This window comes from Mandrillus leucophaeus, unplaced genomic scaffold, assembly GCF_000951045.1.
Source record: "Mandrillus leucophaeus isolate KB7577 unplaced genomic scaffold, Mleu.le_1.0 Scaffold900, whole genome shotgun sequence".
Taxonomy (NCBI): domain Eukaryota; kingdom Metazoa; phylum Chordata; class Mammalia; order Primates; family Cercopithecidae; genus Mandrillus; species Mandrillus leucophaeus.
This window is the reverse complement of record NW_012109809.1, coordinates 317805-336500: the sequence shown is the minus strand read 5'-3', so window position 1 is coordinate 336500 and position 18696 is coordinate 317805. Positions and strand designations below refer to the sequence as shown.

Sequence of the window (18696 nt, the reverse complement as noted above, 5' to 3'; positions counted from 1 at the left end):
TTCTTCTTCCCTTTAAAAGAGGATAAAGGCTGCATGGTGACAGAGTACTGAGGAATCTTCCTGAATAGAACTTTCTACCTATATACTTTGTGATACAGAATATGAGCTGATTAGTGGTCCTAGCTAATGTCAGATAGTTATGTGTTTGAAAACTGTAACTATTAATTGCTGCTATTCCATACAAAAAAGTATTTTGTTTAAAGAGGAGATAACAGAGTTTCAGTAACTCTCTAGGTGAACGTTGGGGTTGGACTTTTGCTTTCTGGTGAAGAGATTTCAGCACATAGCTATATTGACTTTGCAGGAGCCATGGTAATCCAGAGATGATTGTCTAGAAACAGAATGGGAACTTTTTCAGTTCACTGGGAGTGCTCTCATAGCTGCAACCACCAGGAGGGTGGCACAGAACTTCTCTGAGAATGAATGACCCTTGGAGAGAATGTTTCTTCATTTGCAAAGTTTCCTGTTTTTCATTAGTAAAACTAATATAGAATAGGGAAGGTAAGTTAAGTATCTGCAGAAAAAGTAAAAACCAGGTTTAAGCATTATAAAAGTTAAAGAATAAAGCTAAATTACAAAAATATTCAAGGGTCAATGGACCAAGGAAAGCCTTTTATATAAAAATTTTAAAAGCAGACAATGTTCTGGGCATTGTAAGCAAATAAGCAGATTTCCTCTGAAGAGCCAAATGAAAGTGAGCTCTAAGCACCCTCCTCAGCCAAAGTCTGTACATTACATTCTTTCAGGTAAAAGCAGAGCCCTAGGCACATAACCCACCATGCCCTGAAGATAAGGCTGGTTATATACATCATGCATGGTACAAGGATTTTATATTCCAGTGTCTTGTGTAGTGGCCTTTTCCCACAGGGAAAAGGTTTACAATCCAGTACACAAACCTAGTCCATGACATTGACAGTGACTAATGTAATGGAGTGTATGCAATACTTCTTCAATGGCTTAAATTTCCATACTAAAATCTAAATAACTTAAAAAGCGTTATACTGATTGTGCTTGGAGGATTTAAATCCGTGTCATCATGCCTAGCTGTGTGACTTTGAGCAATTTATTTGCATGCTCTAAGCTCCATTACTTCCTTGGCAAAATGGAACTAATGATGGCACGTACTTCCCAAAATTCATATGACTGCATAAGCTAATGAGGGAAAAGCACTCAGAATAGCATATCAGAAGATACATTAGGCTCTCCTTAAGTAACAGCTACTGTTGGTGGAGAGCACTTCTTCCCTCTCCTGGTGCTTGCTCTAGATCAAGGGCTGAACTCTCCCTTGCCTTTATATTGCTGCCCATCTTCATTTTCTCATTTGTTCTACTGAAGAGAGGTGGTTTATTTGCTTGATGAATTTGGAAGTAGAACCTGGACGTTCTTTGTTAATCCCCTTCTTCCTGATATTTTTTGGAGTAAATTTAGTCTTAGAAATCCTGCATTTTCTACTGTTCTCAGCTCTGCATTAAGCTTCATGACAAATGCCTACAGTAGTCAATCTTTCCAATTCTAGGGTAAAGAAGGCAACCACATGATCTAATGTCAGCTCCATGAGTAACAATGGTGAGCTTGTGAATGTTTTAATCTCCATCTGCTTTAACCCTTTATCACAATTTTCAGTTGGTTCAGAACTCAGGAGAGGAGGGGTTCTCATTAATGGGATTCCTTAAACACTTAACAGCTGTCAGGTCATTATTACTGGGAAAAAAACTGGTTACGGTTAGTTGTGGAGAGAAGTGGTAGCAGTTTGATTTGACTTTGTCAACAGAAACAAACCAAGCTGTCTTTTCTACAAGGACACTTTTGTGACAGGAGTCGCCATAATTGGCTTCTAAAACTGTGCCCACCACCGGTTATTTGGCATAGCATTGAGATTTCCAAACCCCCAGGTGGAAGTCTGGCTCTGAAGACGTAGCTTTAAATTTTTATTAATTCTTCAGGTATGTATTTAGGGCTTACCATGTTAGAGGGATATGTTTTATAACTTGTTTTCAAATATCTGCTCTGCCTCTTCCTAGTTGTAAGATTTTCAGTTTACTCATTCATAAACTGGGAATAACTGTACTTACCTCATATGATTGTTACAAAATGAGTTCATCATAACTCTATGGCATGTGTTGGATGCCTAAAACAGAGAAAGCATGGACTAACTCGTCACTGTTAAGACTATTTTCTCAAATTACACGCCAGGCGTTGTGCTCATTGCTGTGAGTATAATGGTGAATAAAATGATTACTGAAAGTTTCACTTAGGCCTAAGTTGCCTGATTCAGTCTGAATCAGTTTTCATTCCTCACTATTGTAATTCTCTGAGAGCTACCGAGATGAGTGAAGTGCAATGAGTGAAACGAATCAATACTTGGATCAAGAACAACATTTAAACTATATTTGAATACATTTTATTTTTCATTTCACAAAGTGAACCAAACCATCATTGCTGTAAGAGCAACATGCAAAATATCTAGATGGCTATAAACTTATTTTCTGGCTCTAAGACTAAAATTTACTCTAAGAATTTCTAAAATGTTTTGTATATTTAAAATAACGAATATTTTAAATCAAGGAAATTTTGCAAAAAGTATATGTGTTGAACTGGCTGGTCTCAAGGTCCAAACTTCTTTTCTGCTTAGCACCAAGGTCGTCCACACAGGATCCAACTTGATGTTGCTCCTTCTTGATGTAGGGAAGTGTGTTTCTGCAGCAGGACGCCTCTCAGCCACAGCATTAATACATGCTTCGGTCTTCATAACAATCTCACTCGTTCCTAATAGAAGTGTAAAGAAAAAACAAAAACATAGAGGGCTTTGGTATTTTTCAACATCGACTTACAACCCAGAGTAGGATGTATTAGAGGGTCAATTTGATTCCCATAAGAAACATTTGGTCATTTTTGCTAAGGCCAAGGAAGGAATTGAGCACGTGAGTGTGAATCCCTTGTCATTCATAGAGTGGTGGCAGAATGATTTAACCTAGGAGTCAGAGTCTGAGAAGCCACTGATGCCTGCTAAAATGAACAGGTATAGTTTATGGATTGTCAGGAGGAGGATTGTCCATTGTGAGAAGCATTGACTTAATCCATTACCACTCATTGAGCTTCAGTTCAGACTATAAAAACCCCCTCTCATCAAACCAGTATTGCTGAATGCAAAGGGTGTTAAGAAGAAATAAATAACTTTCAAATAATTTATATTTCAATAATGTTTAACAGTTTCATAATCATGTTTTTGATTATAAAAATCAATAGAACCACATAAAATGAGAGAAGTGAACAAAACCACTCCTACTGTCATCCTTCTAATTCCATAATTAATTTGTATTGATCTTTTTGAGACCCTTTTCATGTCAAAAGATGTGTATGTGTTGTATGTTGCATATTTTGCCTTCCTCTTCATATTTTACATTGACCTGTACAACCAACCCTTTTAATGGTTGCATGATATTTCCTCATATGGATGTTCTGTAGACAATCTTGTTGTTAGACACTTGAGCTCTTTCTTTTGTCATTAAAAGTAGTGGTGCCTTGGATGTTTTATACACATTTACTATAAGAATAATTTACTTTGGATTAATTCCTGGAAGTATAATCACTAATTCAAAGTGTGTGAGCATTCTTCTAACTTTGTTACAAGTTGTTATTACTCTTCTACCAGCAAAATATGAGAAAATCATTATCTCTCAATTTTCATCTATTTCCTCTTCTATTTCAAAGGAAATAGATTTTACCAATGAATAAAAAATTTGTCAATTAAAAAAGCAAATGCTAATACTTTATTTTTTTTTAATTTGCATTTCTTAGATTACTGTTTTCCCCATTGTTAGGTATTGTCTTTTACTTGAATTAGTTGTTCAGAGTTTGCCTGTTGAAATTACAGTGTTTTCCTAATCATCTTGTACACATTATTCCAAGGTACAGATATTGATCTTATTGTAAGCAATTAATTCTTTTTTTGGACCATTCTTGTACTGCTTTTATTATTATAGGATTATATAAGAAACTGCTGACTTGGGTGTCCTCCTGCCAAGAAGATTATCAATCTCCAGCACCTCCTTATATTTCCTTCTGCTTTCTATGACAGTATTACTTTCTTGAGGTAAAAGAGACTAATGCATTAAACATTACCTAAATCATTCTGACTTAAATTCAATATACAAAAAAGAGAATATCTGCTGATAATATATGAAAGTATTCTTTGGGCAATAATTTTTAAAAAATCTTTTTTTTTCCAATTTTTATTTTAGATTCCGGGGATACATGTGCAAGTTTGTTACCTGGGTATATTGCGTTATGATGGGCTTAGGATTCAAGTAATTCCATCACCCAGGTACTGAGCATAATACCCAGCAGTTAGTTTTTCAACCCTTGACCCCTCACTCCCTTCCCTCTGTAGAAATCCCCGGTGTCTAATGTTGCCATCTTTACATCCACGAGTACCCAATGTTTAACTCCCACTTATAAGTGAGAACATGCAATATTTGGTTTTCTTTTGCTGTGTTAATTTGCTTAGGATAATGGGTTTCAGCTGCATCCATATTGCTGCAAAGGACATGATTTGGGTCTTTTTTGTGGCTGTATAGTGTTTCATGGCATATATGAACCACATTTTCTTCATTCAACCCACCACTGATGAACACCTCAGTTGATTCCATGTCTTTGCTATTTATTGTAAGTGGTGCTATGATGAACATGCAAGTGCATGTGTCTTTTTGGTAGAATAATTTGTATGTATATATAATCCCCAGTAATGCCATTGCTGCATCAAATGGTAGTTCTGTTTTAAGTTCTTTGAGAAATCTCCAAACTACTGTCCATAGTGGCTGAACTAGTTTACATTCCCGCTAACAGTGTATACGTTTCCTTTTCTCTGCAGCCTCCTCATATCTGTTGTTTTTGACTTTTTAATAACAGTCATTCTGAATGGTGTGAGATAGTATCTCATTGTGGTTTTGATTTGTATTTCTCTAATGATTAGTGATGATGAGCACTTTTTCATGTTTGTTGGCTGCTTATATGTCTTCATTTGAGACACATCTGTCCATGTCTTTCATGCATTTTTAATGGGGTTGTTTTTTGCTTGTTCAATTGTTTAAGTTCTTTATAAATTCTGGATATTAGGCTTTTGTCGGATGCACAGTTTGGGAGTGTTTTCTCCCACACTGTAGGTTGTCTGTTTATTCTATTGATAGTTTCTTCTGCTGTGCAGAAACTCTTTAGTTTAATTAGGTCCTCCTTGTCAGTTCCTGTTTTTGTTGCAATTGCTTTTGAAGACTTAGTCATAAATTATTTGCCAAGGCCAGTGTGGAGAATAGTGCTTCCTAGGTTGTCTTCTAGGATTCTTATAGTTCGAGGTCTTATATTTAAACCTTTAATCCATCTTGAGTGAAGTTTTGCATACAGTGAAAGGCAGGGGAAAGAATGAAATAGTTTCAGTTTCATTCCTCTGTATATGGCTAGTCAGTTATCCTAGTACCAGTTATTGAATAGGGAGTTCTTTCCCCATTGCTTGTATTGTCAACTTTGTTGAAGACTAGATTGTTTATAGGTTCTCTATTCTGTTCCATTGGTCTATGTGTCTGTTTTTGTACCAGTAGCATGCTGCTTTGGTTACTATGCTTCTATAGTATTGTGATGTCCTGGCTTTTTGGTTTTTTTGTTTGTTTGTTTTTGTTTTCTTTTTGAGACAGTGTCTTGCACTGTCACCCAAGCTGGAGTGCAATGGCGTGATCTTGGCTCACTGCAACCTCTGCCTCCTGGGTTCAAGTGGTTCTTCTGCCTCAGCCTCCTGAGTAGTAGGGATTACAGGTGCCCACCATGAAAACCAGCTAATGTTTTGTGTTTTTAGTAGAGATGAGGTTTCACCATGTTGGCCAGGGTGGTCTCAAACTCCTGATCTTGCAATTCATCCGCCTCGGCCTCCTAAAGTGCTGGAATTACAGGCATGAGCCACCACACACAGCCATTTTTTTCTAATTCTGTGAAAAATTATGTTGGTAATTCAATATGAATAGTGTTGAATCTGTAGATATTTTTGGGCAGTATGGCTATTTTAACAATATTTATTCTTCCAATCCACAAGCATGGAATGTTTCTTCATTTGTTTATGTCATCTGTTATTTCTTTCAGCAGTATTTTGTCATTCTCTTTATAGAAATCTTTTACCTCCTTGGTTGCATGTATTCCTAAGGTTTGTGTGTGTGTGTGTGGATATTGTAAATGGGAGTGTGTTCTTGATTTGACTCTCACCTTGAACATTGGTGTATAGAAATCCTACTGATTTTTGTACATTGATTCTGCATCCTGAAACTTTGCTGAAGTTGTTTGTCACCTCCAGAAACCTTTTGGTAGAGTCCTTAGGGTGTTTTAAATATAAAATCATATTGCCCGCAAAGAGAAATAGTTTGACCTCTTTTTCTTATTTGGATGACTTTTATTTCTTTCTTTTGCCTAATTGCTTTGGCTAGCATTTCTAGTATTATGTTGAATAGGAGTAGTGGGAATGGGCATCCTTTTCTTGTTCCAGTTCTCAAAGGGAACGGTTCCAGCTTTTGCCCATTCAGTACGATATTGGCTGTGGACTTGTCCCAAAAATAATAGGAGCTTGATGGCTCCTATTATTTTGAAGTATGTTCCTTCAGTGCCTAGTCTGTTGAGGCTTTTTATCATGAAGAGATATTGGATCTTATCAAAAGCTTCCTTTATGTCTACGGTTTTGTTTTTGATTCTGTTTATGTGGTGAACCACAGTTATTGATTTGCTGGATGTTGAACCAGACTTGCATCCCAGAAATAAAGCCTACTTGATCATGGTATATTAACTCTCGATGTGCTGCTGGATTTAATTTGCTAAAATTTTGTTGAGAATTTCCACGTCTATGTTGATTGGGAATATTGGCTTGTAGTTTTCTTTTTCATTGTGTTTTGCCAGATTTTGGTATCAGGGTGATGTTGGCTTTGTAGAATGAGTTAGGGAGGAGTTCCTTCTCATTGATTTTTTTTGAAATAGTTTCAGTAGAATTGGTACTAGCTCTTCTTCTCTTTGTGTATCTGGTAGAATTTGGCTGTGAATCCATCTGCCCTGGGCATTTTCTTTTTTTTTTTGGTTGGTAGGTTTTTTTTTTTATGGATTCAATTTTGGAACCTGATATTGGTCTGTTCAGTTTTTCAATTTCTTCCTGATTCGATCTTGGGAGATTGTGTGGTCCCAGAAATTTATCTATTTGATATGGTTTGGCTCTGTTTCCACCCAAATCTCATCTTAAATTCACACATGTTGTGTGAGGGACCTGATGGGAGGTAGTTGAATCATGGGGACATCTTTCTTGTGCTGTTCTCATGATAGTGAATAAGTCTTATGAGATCTGATGATTATATAAGGGAGAGTTTCCCTGCCCAAGCTCTCTTCTCTTGTCTGCCACTGTATGAGATGTGTCTTTCACCTTCTGCCATAATTGTGAAGCCTCCCAGCCACATGGAACTGTAAATCCAGTAAACCTCTTTCTTTCATAAATTGCCCAGTCTCAAGTATGTCTTTATCAGCAGCACGAAAATGGACTGATACACCATTTCGTCTATATTTTCTAGTTTGTGTGTGTAGAGGTGTTTATAATAGTCTCCAAGGATCTGTTGTATTTCTGTGGGATTGGTTACAATGTCACCTTTGTCATTTCTGATTGTGCTTATTTGGATCTCTCTTTTTTCTTTAATCTAGCTAGTGATCTACTGATTTTGTTTATCCTTTCAAAAAACCGACTTTATTTCCATTGATTCTTTGTATGGATTTTTCTGTCTTAATTTTGTTCAGTTCTCTGATTTTAGTTATTTCTTTTCTTCTGCTAGTTTTGTAGCTCATTTGTTCTTGTTTTTCTAGTTCCTCTAGTTGTGAAATTAGACTGTTAATTTGAGATCTTTCTAACTTTTGAGGTAGGCATTTAGTGTTATAAACTTTATGCTTAACACTGGTTTTGCTGTATCCCAGAGACGTTGGTATGTTGTGTCTCTGTTTTCATTTATTTCAAAGTATTTTTTTGATTTTTGCCTTGATTTAATTGTCTCCTGAAACATCAGTCAGAAGTCAATTGTTTAATTTCCATGTAATTGTGTGGTTTTGAGAGATCTTCTTGGCATTCATTTCTATTTTTATTCCACTGCTCTCCAAGAGTATGGTTGGTATGATTTTGATTCTTTTGAATTGATTGAGACTTGCTTTATGGATGAGCATGTGGTCAATCTTGGAATATTTTTTGTGTGCAGATGAGAATAATATATATTGTGGTTGATGGGTGGAGTATGCAGTAGATGTCTATTAGGTCCAAGTGTTGAGTTAAAGTCCAGAATTTCTTTGTTACTTTTCTGCCTCAATCTGTCTAATATTGTCAGTGGGGAGTTGAAGTCCCTCACTATTATTGTGTAACTATCTAAGCCTTTTCATACATCTAGAAGTATGTGTTTTATGAACTTAGGTGCTCCAATATTGGGTGCATGTAAATTTAGGATGGTTAAGTCTTCTTGTTAAATAGAATCCCTTATCATTACATAATGCACTTCTTTGTCCGTTTTTACTGTTTCCAATGTAAAGTCTGTTTTATCTGATATAAAAATAGTGACCCCTGCTCTTTTTTGTTTTACATTTGCATGGTAGATCTTTCTCTAGCCCTTTACTTTTAGCTCATTGCTGTCATTATGTGTGAGATGGGTTTCTTGAAGGATAGGTCTTGTTTTTTAAATTCAACGTGCTACTCTATGCCTTTTACATGGGGGTGTTTAGACCATTTACATTCAAGATTCATATTGATATGTAAATTTTGATCCTACTATGAAGTTGTTAGCTGTCTATTGTGCAGTTTCTATTGTGCTTTTGTTTTATATGGCCTGTAAGGTATGTACATAGGTGAGTTTTTGTGGTAGCAGGTGCCATTCTTTTGTTTCCTTGTTTAGAACTCTCTTAACAGTCTCTTGTAAGGGTGGTCTCATGGTAATGAATTCCCTTAGCACTTTCTTGTCTGGAAAATATTTTAATTTTCCTTTACTTATAAAGCTTAGTTTGGCAAGATATGAAATTCTTGGTTGGAATTTTCTTTCTTTCAGAATGGTGAATATAGGCCCCTAGTCTCTCCTGGCTTGTAAGGTTTCTGCTGAGAAGTCTGCTGTTAGCCTCATGGAGTTCCCATTGTATGTTATCTACCCTATTTCTCTGACTTTAAAATTTTTTCTTTGGCATTGACCTTGGACAGTCTGGTGATGTGTTGGGGATGTTCATTTTGTATACTGTCTCTAGGTTTTTGTATCTGGATATCTACATCTCTAGCAAGATTAAAGAAGTTTTCTTGAATTATTTCCTGAAATATATTCTACAGGTTGTTTGACTTTTCTCCTTCCCTGGGGAACGCCAATAATTCATAGGTTTGATCTCTTTATATAATCCCATATTTCTCAAAGACTTTGCTCATTTTTAAAATTCTTTTAAACTTTATTTCAGGCAGACTGGGTTAGTTCAAAAGAGTGGTCTTCAAGCTCTGAAATTCATTCTTCTCCTTGGGTTAGTCTATTGATAAAGTTTTCAATTGTATTTTGAAAATTTTTGGGTGAGTTTTCCGATTCCAGAAGCCCTGATTGATTTTTTTTAAAGGGTTTATCTCTTCTTTCATTTCCTGGATTGTTTTAAGGTTTCTTTGTGTTAATTTCCAACTTCATCTTGGATCTCATTAATCTTCCTTACAATCCATGCTTTGACTGCCTTATCTGTATCTCTGAGTTTACATTTTGGTTAGGGACCATTGCTGGAGAGCTAGTGCCATCCTTTGGTGGTGTTACTACATTCAGATTTTTCATGGTGCCAGAATTCTTGCATGGGTTCTTTCTCATCTGGAGACACTGGCACTTCTAATTTTTGTAATTCTTTTCATGTGAGTAGAATTTTCCTTTTTTCCCTTTAACAATATTATTATTAGTTTTTTGTTTTTTTTCCCTTCCCTTTTCCCCACTCCCTAGGTGGTATGACTATACAGAATACTGTTTTGGCTTTGCTACTATAGCTCTATGTCTTAATAAGACTTTTGGCAGGTTTTATATTGGGCTGTTCAGTTCATCCTACAAGCATGTAGATGGCACTTACAGTAAGAGCTGGCTGTGGCCAATGTGTTTAGGTATATAGTTGATCCATGTTTACTGGCAGAAACTATTGTTTTAGGCAATGGACTAATTCCTAATATGCACAGTGGTCTGAGTTCTCTGCTCAGCCCTGAGGGGATGGGGAGTAGGAGCCATAAAGGGTGTGTCTTGACTGGGCAGGTCTTTCTGCAGGTCTCCTGATAGCAGGTGCAAGAACCAGTGCCAACAGAGAACCAGTGGGTGTCCTCAGGTACTCACTGGTGTGTCTGGGAATGGAGTTGGGAAACTTTGGCTCTGAGTTCTCTGCACAGGGATGTGGGGCAACCTAAGCTCCTAATCTAGAAGAGTGGGTGCTTCAGATGCATGAGATCTGCTTGTGTGTGGAGCAGAGATGGCCCCCCTGCACCAAGACCTCTGCACAGGAGGGGTAGGATGACTCAGGGTGCTGGTCCAAGGAAGCAGGTGCTCTGAATGCCTGCAGATCTGTGTGAGCATGGAGCAGAGAAGGTCCCCCTGTACCAAAATATCTGCACAGGAAGAGCGGGGAGCAGTTAGGTCAGGCTGCTAATCCAGTGAGTGCATAATCTGAATGCCTGGAGATCTGCCTGGGCATGGAGCAGACAGTCCCAGCGCATCATGATTCAGGAAGGGTGGGGTGGCTCAGGCTGTTGAACCAGGTCAGTGGGTACTCTGAATGCCTGGTGATCTGCCTGGGCATGAAGCAGAGAGAGAGTTCCCACACACCAGATCTCTCTGCACAGAAAGGATGGGGTGGGCCAGGTTGCTGATCCAGTGAGTGAGTAATCCAAATGCCTGGAGATCTGCCTAAGTGTGAAGTGGAGAGAACCCTGCCGTACCATGATCTATGTGCAGAAAGGATGGGGTGGCTCAGGCTCTTGAACCAGGCAAACAGGTACCCCAAATGTCTGGAGATCTCCCTGGGCTTGGGGCAGAGACAGCCCTTCTGCACCACAATCTATGTCTAGGGAGGATGGCACAGCTTAGGTTGCTGAACCAGGTGAATGGGTATTCCAAATGCCTGGAGGTCTGCCTGGGTGTGGAGCAGAGAGCCCCATTGTACCATGATCTATGTCCAGAAAGGGTTATATGGCTCAAGCTGCTGAACAAGGCAAATGGGTGCTCTGAACACCTGAGATCTAACTGGGTAGGGAGCAGAGGGAGCCCCACTGCACCATGATCTGTGTCCAGGAAGGGTGGGATGGCTTAGGATGCTGAACAAGGAGAATGACTGCTCCAAATACCTGTATTTCTACCTGGAGTTTGAGCAGAGAGGGCCCCACTGCACCACAGTCTCAGGGGAGCAGGATAAGGCATCTAGCAATGGCACATACAGATAAGTTCCTGGTTGCCAAGCTGGCCCTGGCTGCAAGTCTCACTACCCGGGAGAAAATACAGGTGTAGCAGTTTTCCTCCTACCCTAGACTTGCAATGGGGAAAAGCACAATTCTAGCACCTACTGTTGAGGCACTTTCCACAATTCTGGCAGCGTTCTGCTCCAGAACAGGGTGTTCAGTCTCTGGCTTGAGACTAAAATGCCTGCATAGCCACACTGCTCAGTCACCCAAGAATGACTGACTTTTCATGTGACAGATTAAAAATGGCATCCTGCTCTCATCCCAGGTCTGGGAAAATGTCTACAACTTTCTCCAGTGCCTTTCTCCTAAGTTAACTCAAGGGCTAGGGAGAAACCAAGTGGTCTCCCTTGGCCTGGGTTGCTTGGATCTCCAGTAGAAAGATGAGTCACAAAGGGAAGCTCTCTACTTCTCTCATATACTGGAGCTTCACTCACTTTTATGAGGTAGATGCCGTCATGGGGGGGTGTTTGCCAGTGTTCTCCTCTCTGGGATCCGGGGTGTCCCTCATGATTCCAGTGGATTCCCATTTTCCTTCCTGAATTTCCTTCTATGCTCACGGAGGTAATTTTTATGCACTATCTTGCTATTTCCAAGTGGCTGAGGCACACTGAAAGCCTCTAATCTGCCATTAAATTCATCTTGCAAATACTTTTTCAAAGGGTATTTTAAGCTTTTAAATCTACTTTTAAATATGGCCACATTTTAAAATATGGAGGTGGCATGGAAGAAATATATATACATAATATATGTACACACACATATATATTTTGAGATGAAGTCTCACTCTGTTGCCCAGGCTGGAGTGCAATGGCATGATCTCAGCTCACCGTAACCTTGACTGCCCGGGTTCAAGTGATTTTTCTGCCTCAGCCTCCTGAGTAGCTGGGATTACAGGCATCTGCCACTGTGCCTGGCTAATTTTTGTATTTTGAATAGAGATGGGGTTTCACCGCCTTGGTCAGGCTGGTCTTGAACTCCTGGCCTCATGATCCATCCACCTTGGACTGCCAAAGTGCTGGGATTACAGGCGTGAGCCACCGTGCCCAGCCTGAAGAATTACATTTTTAAAATGGAGATAAACCTATTTATCTGATGGCTTTTATTTTTTAACTTAGTGATATGATTTATGTAACATAAAATCACATAAAGCATACACACACAAATATTTCCCCATAGACACATTTTGAACAGTTAACTGTCAGACTGTCGTCCTCATTGTTCCCCAAAAGTCTTGCTTTCCTTTATCTTCTCTCATGAACATCCTCTTCCTTTCTTTACAAAGATTTTGCTAATTCCCACAGCCAGCCATTTCTCTCTTGAATTCCTTTAACTTCAGCTGGTGTTATCCACAGTGTATCCTTTGTGGTTAATTGCCTTCTGGTAGGTTTTGTCTTCTTAACTAGAACACAAACACTTGAGAAGTGAAGTCATAACTTATCTTTTTATATCTTCCAACAGTACATGGTAGCCTGAAAAATAACCTGCTAAATTGAGAGCAGCCAATTTGTGAGATTAAGTAGCAGTATATGTAGAGGAAACCGGAATACTATGAAGTTTTCAGAAATCTAGATAAAGGAGTCTTATTTTAAAGTTAATTCTCTAAATCACAGCTTAGAAATACTGTAATTAGAAGAATCATCTGACTAGTGGAAAGAGCTATAATTCACACTGTCACATAAAGGGCAAGTAACTTTGGCTTCAGTCTGTATCTCCAGGGACAGATGTGCTCCTGATCCTACTGAGGAAACCAGAGTGGCTTACCTGACTTTCCTAGGTTTATTCTAAGGGACTTCTTACAGTTGAACTTTGTCATTGAGATCATTAAGAAAACGTGCAGGCTCTTGCATCTAGAAATTGAGACAGGAGACAGGACTCAAATTCTGAGACTGTTAATAAGGGTCAGATTTATAAAGCAGGGCTGGTAGAATTCAGTCTACAGAGCAGAGAGCAAGGCTGGGGACTCCTGGCAGTGGCAGTACTGTGTGCTCCATTCTGGGATTCAAAACACTTTGTTACTTGATGTGATGATAGGCCTTTTTGAAGGGGGCCTGCCCCTCCACACCTGTGGGTATTTCTCGCAAGGTGGAGACGAGAGACTGAGAAAAGAAATAAGACACAGAGACAAAGTATAGAGGAAGAAAAGTGGACCCAGGGGACCGGCGCTCAGCATATGGAGGACCTGCACTGGCACTGGTCTCTGAGTTCCCTCAGTATTTATTGATCACTATCTCTACCATCTCGGAGAGGGAGATGTGGCAGGACTACAGGGTAATGGTGGGGAGAGGGTCAGCAGGAAAACATGTGAGCAAAGGACTCTGTGTCATAAATAAGTTTAAGGAAAGGTGCTGTGCCTCGATGTGCACGTAGGCCAGATTTATGTTTAACTTTACACAAACATCTCAGTGCAGTAAAGAGCAGTATTGCTGCCAGCATCTCTCACCTCCAGCCATAAGGTGGTTTTCTCCTATCTCAGAAAATAGAATGTGTGATCGGGCTTTACACTGAGATATTCCATTCCCAGGGACGAGCAGGAGACAGATGACTTCCTCTTATCTCAACTGCAAAGCGGCTTTCCTCTTTCACTAATTCTCCTCAGCACAGACCCTTTACGGGTGTCGGGCTGGGGGACATTCAGGTCTTTCCCTTCCCACGAGGCCATTTCTCAGGCTGTCTCAGTGGGGAGAGACCTTGGACGATACCTAAGCTTTCTTGGGCAGAGGTCTCTGTGGTCTTCCGCAGTGCATTTTGTCCTTGGGTACTCGAGACTGGAGAATGGCGATGACTTTTACCAAGCATACTGCCTGCAAACACATTTTTAACAAAGCACATCCTGCACAGCTCTAAATCCATTAAACCCTGAGTCGATACATCACTTGTTTTTGCGAGCACAGGGTTGAGGCTAGGGTTACAGATTAGCAGCATCTCAAGGCAGAAGAATTGTTCTTAGTACAGATCAAAATGGAGTTTCCTATGTCTACTTCTTTCTACATAGACACAGTAACAGTGTGATCTGTCTTTCCTTCCCCCACAACTTTGATGGACTTTTTATTACGTAAAGAGAAAGCCACAATCCTGGAATGGTAGTGATGAGAAAAGGTTTTGGGATCCTGGGAAGAGAGCTGACTCTAACACAGCCAGGTTCTAACTTCAGGGAGAAAAAGCATCTACTAAACAACGAAATTTGATGATTTTCTTTACATGTCTTAATAGCCAATTTTCGTGTCATTTAACAAACTTTTATTTTCACACTCCTGCTTCATTAACAGCCATCATGCCATCATTTTTTTTAATTGATGGAAAAGCAACACTCTTTGAGGCTAGGTACATGAAAAACATTAGTTTTCCTCCTTCGATCCCTCCAAATATACTAAGGTAGCATTGCTAAAAAAAAGAAAAAAAAAAAGAAAAAAGAAAAAAAAAGATGGTCTTGTCAATGGGCTCTAGAAGTCATCTAATACTTTATTTTAAATGTCCTCCTCATCTATTTTTCTATTGTTATTTCCCTTTGCTATTCTCTAGCCTTCAGGAGCAACTGTGTTTGCAAGAATTAGAATAGGTGCATGTATCCATGTTTTTCAGAGAATATGGGAAGAGTCAAAGATGTTTGGAGAAGTAGTTTCCTGTCTTGAGAAGGCATGAGCCGAAAATAATGGAAACTGTGTATAGGAATTGCTTCTTTGTGCCAAGGACTGTGCAGTGTACTTTTCACTTCTTTTATCTCTACAGAGGTGGGTATTGCTATTATCACTCTTTTGTAGACAAAAAAAGGATGCTTATGTAGGTTAAAAAATTTGCCCAAGGTCACATGGCTATTAAGTGGTAGAATCTAGAGTCAAATCCAGAAAGTCTCATACTTGACCCTTATGCTATTCTGCCCTGAATTCCATTCAACAGGCAATAAATAGGAAAGGTTTGAGGAAACTTTTTCCCAAGAAGGCTCCAAAATACTTTTTGGAGAGAGTGAACATCCTTCCTTCATGAGGGATGGAAACTTGGGTACTGGAGAAGTGTGTTGTCCTCTTAAAAGCCAGGGCACTTGGATGAGGAACATCTTCAACTTATCGCAGAGCCTATGATCATCTTTCATTCAACATATATTTGTGAAGAGATGTTGGGGACAAAAGGAGTGTCTGTTCTCAGAGGTTTATGTCTAGTGCTAATAGAACAAATAGGCTTAATCGATGTAAAATAAGTATTTAACAACTAAATACACAATTTTATGGCTTGTGTGTTCATAGCAGACATGTATCAGATTCTGAATATTATAATCAGCATCTTCTGGAGCAATATAACCAATCTGGCAGAGACTAAAGCTAAAAATGAACTCTCCAGCACATCTGGAGTCCATGCGATTCAGACACAGACAGGATGGTGTAGATTTGGTGGAGTATTTTAATTAGATTTCTCTCTGCTCAGTTTCAGTTCCAGAGTCCTATAGTGTTTCATAGCTTGGAATCCTATTGTGAAGTTGGCTCAAGATTTTGAGGATCTCAAGATCCCCAGGGTCATAGAGGAACATGAAATTGATCAATATTTGTGGGACTTTCTGAATAATTTAGGTTAACTGGGATATATTTTATTAGAGCATTTATTATTGAGCTGCTTCTTTCTGTCATGCACTGTGAACACAGGGCAAACTGCTTTCAGGCTTAAAGATCCCAGATGCATAGCTGAGGTAGCACTGAAAGACTTAAGGTCAGTCCAGATTTTAGCACTCCAAGAGGGAATGGAAAGGGCTCGGGTGTGCTAGCACTGTAGCCATCCTGGTAGTGCCCTGTTGCTAATGTGATTCAAGACAGATATTCTGGCATCCCTTGAACTTTGTTTTTCTTTGTCATTTCTCTAATACTTCCCTAAAAATAAGTATAATTTCCACTGTACCCAGTGCTAAAATAAGTGTTTTACACCAAAATCTACAAAATGACTAGCAGATGAACTTTATCAGAATAAGAGAAACACATTGGTAGTTTCCATAAACTCTAGACTCTCTTTTACCCAAAATAAAACCTTTAGAAAGGCTGCTTTAAATTCACCTCCTTAACATTTGTTTTTGTTTCTTCTTGAATGCCTGCTTCCAATGTTTCAGTTGAACCTGATTCAAAAAAAAAAAAAAAAAAAGATGTTAATTCAACCACTGAAGCAAGTGACTATTTCTATTAGTCCAACTATCAGATTAGATCAGATTCAAATCACTCACACTCAGGATCTGTGATCTGAAATTGGTGGTAATCTCATTTGGTTTAAAAAAAAAAAAAAAGGTCACATTTTAAAAAGTGATTATAAGTCTTTTATTGTGGAGATTATATAATAAATGTGCAAAAAATTTGGAAAGTAGAGCGACAAAGTCATCTATCACTCCAATATCCCAAAATACTTTTATATTAATATGTATTGAGGGCCAGGCATGTTGCTGGCAATGAGGATACATAAGAAAGCAGAAGAGTTAAGATTCATGTCTTCTAGGAGTTCTACTTAGTGAAACACACAGACTAGCAAACATACAAAGAAACATGACATGGTAAAAACAGGACTGTGTGTATGTTGGGCTATGGGAGCAGACAGGAGAGTCACATAGTGCAGTTTTGTGAATTTGGGATGTATCAGTGATGGCTGCTTGGAGAAAAAGCTGAGATTTCAAGGATAAGGAGTTAGCTCCATGAAATGAGGAGATGTGGGGAAGAGGATGTATAGAGAATTTCAGGAAAAATGAACAATATGGGGAAAGGCTCAGGAATGGGAGGCCACCAGGTCTTCTATATCAGGTGAACCATTTGTAGTTTGGTATGGCTAGGTTTTAAAGAGTGGGGAGAGAAGGTAGCAGGTGAAAGGGCAGATGGTGAAGGGCCCAAAACTATGCCCTGTATATGCTTAATCATTTTTAAAAGCAGAGAATCAAGGTATTTTATTTTAATTTTTTTGACAATTTAAATATTTTATTGATACATATTAGTTGTACATATTTTGGGGGTACATATAATACTTTGATACCCATATACAATGGGTAATGATCAAATCAGAATAATTGGGATATTCATCATCTCAAATATTTATCTTTTCTTTGTGTTGGGAACATTACAATTCTTCTCTTCTGGCTAGTTGGAAATTACTATAATTACTATAATTAACTATAATTACTGTACTACTGAATACTAGAACTTATCCCTTCTAATTGTATTTTTGTATCCTTTAGTCAACTTCTCTTCATCATCTCCTTTCCCTTTCCTTCTCAGTCTTTGATAACTATTATGCTACTGTATACTTCTATAAGATCCACTTTTTTAGTGCCCACATATGAGTGAGAACATGTTGCATTTGTCTTTCTGTGCCTGGATTATTTAACTTAAGATAATGATCTCCAGTCTCAAACACATTGCAGCAAATGAGAGAATTTTATTGTTTTTTACGGCTAGATAATATTCCATTGTGTATATACACACATACACACATACACACACTGCATTTTCTTTATGCATTTGTTGATGAACACTTATGTTGATTTCATATCTTGGGTGTTTGAACAGTGCTGCAATAAACACGGGAGTGAAGACATTGCTTCAACATACTGATTTTATTTCTTTTGAGTATATACCCAGCAGTGGGATTGTTAAATCATATGGTAATTCTAATTTTAGTTTTTTTTTCTTAAAGAAACACTGTACAGTTTTCCATAATGGCTGTACTACTTTACATTTCCACCAATAGTGTACAAGTGTTTCCCTTTCTTGGTATATTTTCCAGTATTTTAAATTTTTTGTCTTTTTGACAGTAGTCATTCTAAGGTGAAATGATATCTCATTGTGGTTTTGATTTGCATTTCTCTATTTTTAGTGATGTTGAGCATTTTTTCGTATATATGTTGGTCATTTGCATGTCTTCTTTTGATAAATGTCTCTTCAGATGTTTTGCACATTTAAAAATCGAGTACTTGTGTTTTTGCTATGGAGTTATGTTCCTTATATATTCTGGTTAGTAATCCCGTATCAGATGAATAGTTTGCAAATATTTTCCGTTATTCTGTAGGTTGTCTCTTCACTTTGTAGACTGTTTCCTTTGTTGTGCAGAAGCTTTTTAGCTTGATATAATCCCACTTATTTATTTTGGCTTTTGGTTGCCTGTTCTTTTGTGGCCTTAGGCAAAAATATCTTCAGACAGGCTGAGTGAGGTCCTATAGCATTTTCCCAACTTTTTTTGTTTTTTTTTTGTTTTTTTTTTTT

At 38.4% G+C, this 18696-nt stretch overlaps 1 protein-coding gene across 1 annotated transcript in view; it reads right to left on the bottom strand.

The window, feature by feature from the left end:
* Nucleotides 1-2560: 2560 nt before the first annotated feature.
* The window catches only part of SLC9C1 (solute carrier family 9, subfamily C (Na+-transporting carboxylic acid decarboxylase), member 1), a 133333-nt gene continuing 117197 nt past the window's right edge, over nt 2561-18696 (bottom strand). The window contains 4 exon segments of the mRNA XM_011969736.1: nt 2561-2766; nt 13244-13293; nt 13419-13474; nt 16516-16574. Of these exon segments, the coding sequence (XP_011825126.1) occupies nt 2561-2766; nt 13244-13293; nt 13419-13474; nt 16516-16574 (371 nt within the window).